We start from the raw sequence: 2,500 nt of genomic DNA on the forward strand, positions 1-2,500 counted from the left end.
TTGTGTGTGTGTGTGTGTGTGAATGGCCATAGCTGGTTTGATTTGCTTCTATGAGTTGAGCACAATTTGCCAGATTTAGTCAAATAAAGTAGGTTTATTTGTCTTAATACGTTTTAATCTCTGTACATTGAATACATTTTGTTTAGGTAAAACAGGTTGATTTCATCAATATATTTTCATCTCTATGAGTTGGTTTTGCTACACATGTTTTGGCAAATCTTTTAAAATTCTTCTCATATGCTTTACTCCCCTAGCGAAGATAAATTCCCATCGAATATTTAAATGGCCTTTTACTCTACTCATTACGAAAAAAATACTACTTTTCGTAAATATTCCTCCTACCTTTTCGAATGAGACTTTGTTGGGATGACCTTCGGAAGCAACAATGGCTTTCAATAGACGATCTGAAGGTTCGCTCAACACCACGTTCAAGTCTTCGTCAATGAAGTTGATCCCCCTCTGGCGTCGGTTGTGGTTTCCGAACATCTCTTCTTCGAGATCGAATTCCTCATCGTCGTCGTATTCTAGATCTTCATCTTTTAATTCTCTTGCTTCTTCTTCCTGTTTGTTGATGGATTTTCTGTTTTCGAACTGCGGGAATAAAAAAGAGGATTTTTTTTAAATGTTTGGGTTAAATTGATGTTATTGTAAACGTGTGGAATGAAGTTTTATTTTTTTATCGTCAGTAAAATGGTGTAGAAAATGGTGTTTTATATATTTCTTTGCCAGAAAAGCGTTTTCATGCCCAAGATTATCAATGTCATGTAGGTTAAATGATTATTAAGGTATGGTTAATGGGGTTGAATTAATAGCATTCTGGAATGAAGAATTAAGAAAAGGGAAGCAGAAAACAAGAGGAAGAAGGGAAAGACAAAAGGCTAAAAAGAAAATAGACAACAATTTTCTCTTTTCTATATTACAGTAAAACACAATATGAAGAAGTAAAGCATAAATTAAAAACACAAATCATGTCCAACAAAAATATTATAACTACGTAATGTTTGGTGAGATAGGAATAAAAAAAATACAATCAATTATTGCAAGCAGTTACGAAAAGCAATTCAGTAAGAAAATTAGAATATAAAATTTTCCTGAGAGAACAGAGAGCGTGATTTCTGCCTCTGATTCACACGCCTGGTGTATAAAGAAAATTCAAAAGGAAACCTTATTTTTCATAATAAAAGCATAAATGAATTAATAAAGCTGAAAGATAATTGTTCCAATAAATATGTGATCTACTGGTAATGTTTCTGCGTTGTAGAATGAATACAAATTGCCCATTATTTATTAATGACTAATTATTACTAAAATAAAGCAATAGCTCTAAATCTAATTTTGCAACACAATTCCAAGAAACAACATATATCTTTCTTCAAAAATGTTCATTTCACAAGATCAAACAAACGATCTTCCAATTTTACAACAGATATTGAGACTCGAACAAAGCTTAATTCTTCTTGTATTTCCTATGACTTCAAAATACATTGGCAGTGTATCTGGCATGTCTTCAATTGACATGTCCTAACAAGGGCCCAAGAGAAAATCATTAAGAGATGTCAATTGGATGTGTAGAAGACGTTATTGAAAAGGAAAAGGCATTTGATTGTATGTTGCAATAAATAGATTACATATATATATATATATATATATATATATATATATATATATATATATATATATATATATATATATATATATATATATATATATATGTATGTGTGTGTGTGTGTGTTTTATATATATATATATACACATATATACGAAAATATATATATATACATATATATATATATATATATATATATATATATATATATATATATATATATATATATATTATATATATAATATATATATATATATATATATATATATATATATATATATAATATATATATATATATATATATATATATATATATATATATATATATATATATATAACAAATATCTATATGTATATACATATATTATATATATATATATATATATATATATATATATATATATATATATATATATATATGTATATATTTATATTTATATGTATGTATATATATTATTTATTGATGAGATTTTTTTTATTTTTTATTTTTTTAAGAAAAGTGATTATTAGAAGATTTTTCCTTTTTGGATCTTGTTTGTATTAAATGATGAATGCTTTTTGGGTCTTCTTTGTACTGAAAAAGAAAAAAAGAGTTTTAGATGACTACGAAGCCTACTTGTTGAATGATCTGCGGAATCCAGTGATTTCATCTGATTAAATGCACTATCAAATTGTTAACATCAGTTACTCTAATTAAGTTATTGTATATAATACGAATAAATAAGAGAAAGTGTCAAGTGTCAACATAATTCATATTCAGAAAAAATGTAAGTATTAATTAACCATTAACCACACGAGGATCACGTAACTGATGACGTCAAGGTTATCTCCATTGCTATTGGCTAATTCATGTTCTGACGTCATGAGAAAATGTCCGCGTCATCATACAAGTGT

General features: G+C 27.0%; 1 protein-coding gene across 1 annotated transcript in view; it reads right to left on the minus strand.

Annotated features, from left to right (window-relative positions):
- LOC122262021 (uncharacterized) overlaps positions 1-2,500 on the minus strand; it is a 10,962-nt gene that overhangs the window by 902 nt on the left and 7,560 nt on the right. Inside the window, exon 2 of the mRNA XM_086532075.1 lies at positions 343-591. Within this exon, the coding sequence (XP_086388201.1) occupies positions 343-591 (249 nt within the window). The remainder of the gene's footprint in view (positions 1-342; positions 592-2,500) is intronic.

Source organism: Penaeus japonicus, unplaced genomic scaffold, assembly GCF_977035675.1.
Source record: "Penaeus japonicus unplaced genomic scaffold, GWHDUDI00000001_assembly GWHDUDI00000037, whole genome shotgun sequence".
Taxonomy (NCBI): domain Eukaryota; kingdom Metazoa; phylum Arthropoda; class Malacostraca; order Decapoda; family Penaeidae; genus Penaeus; species Penaeus japonicus.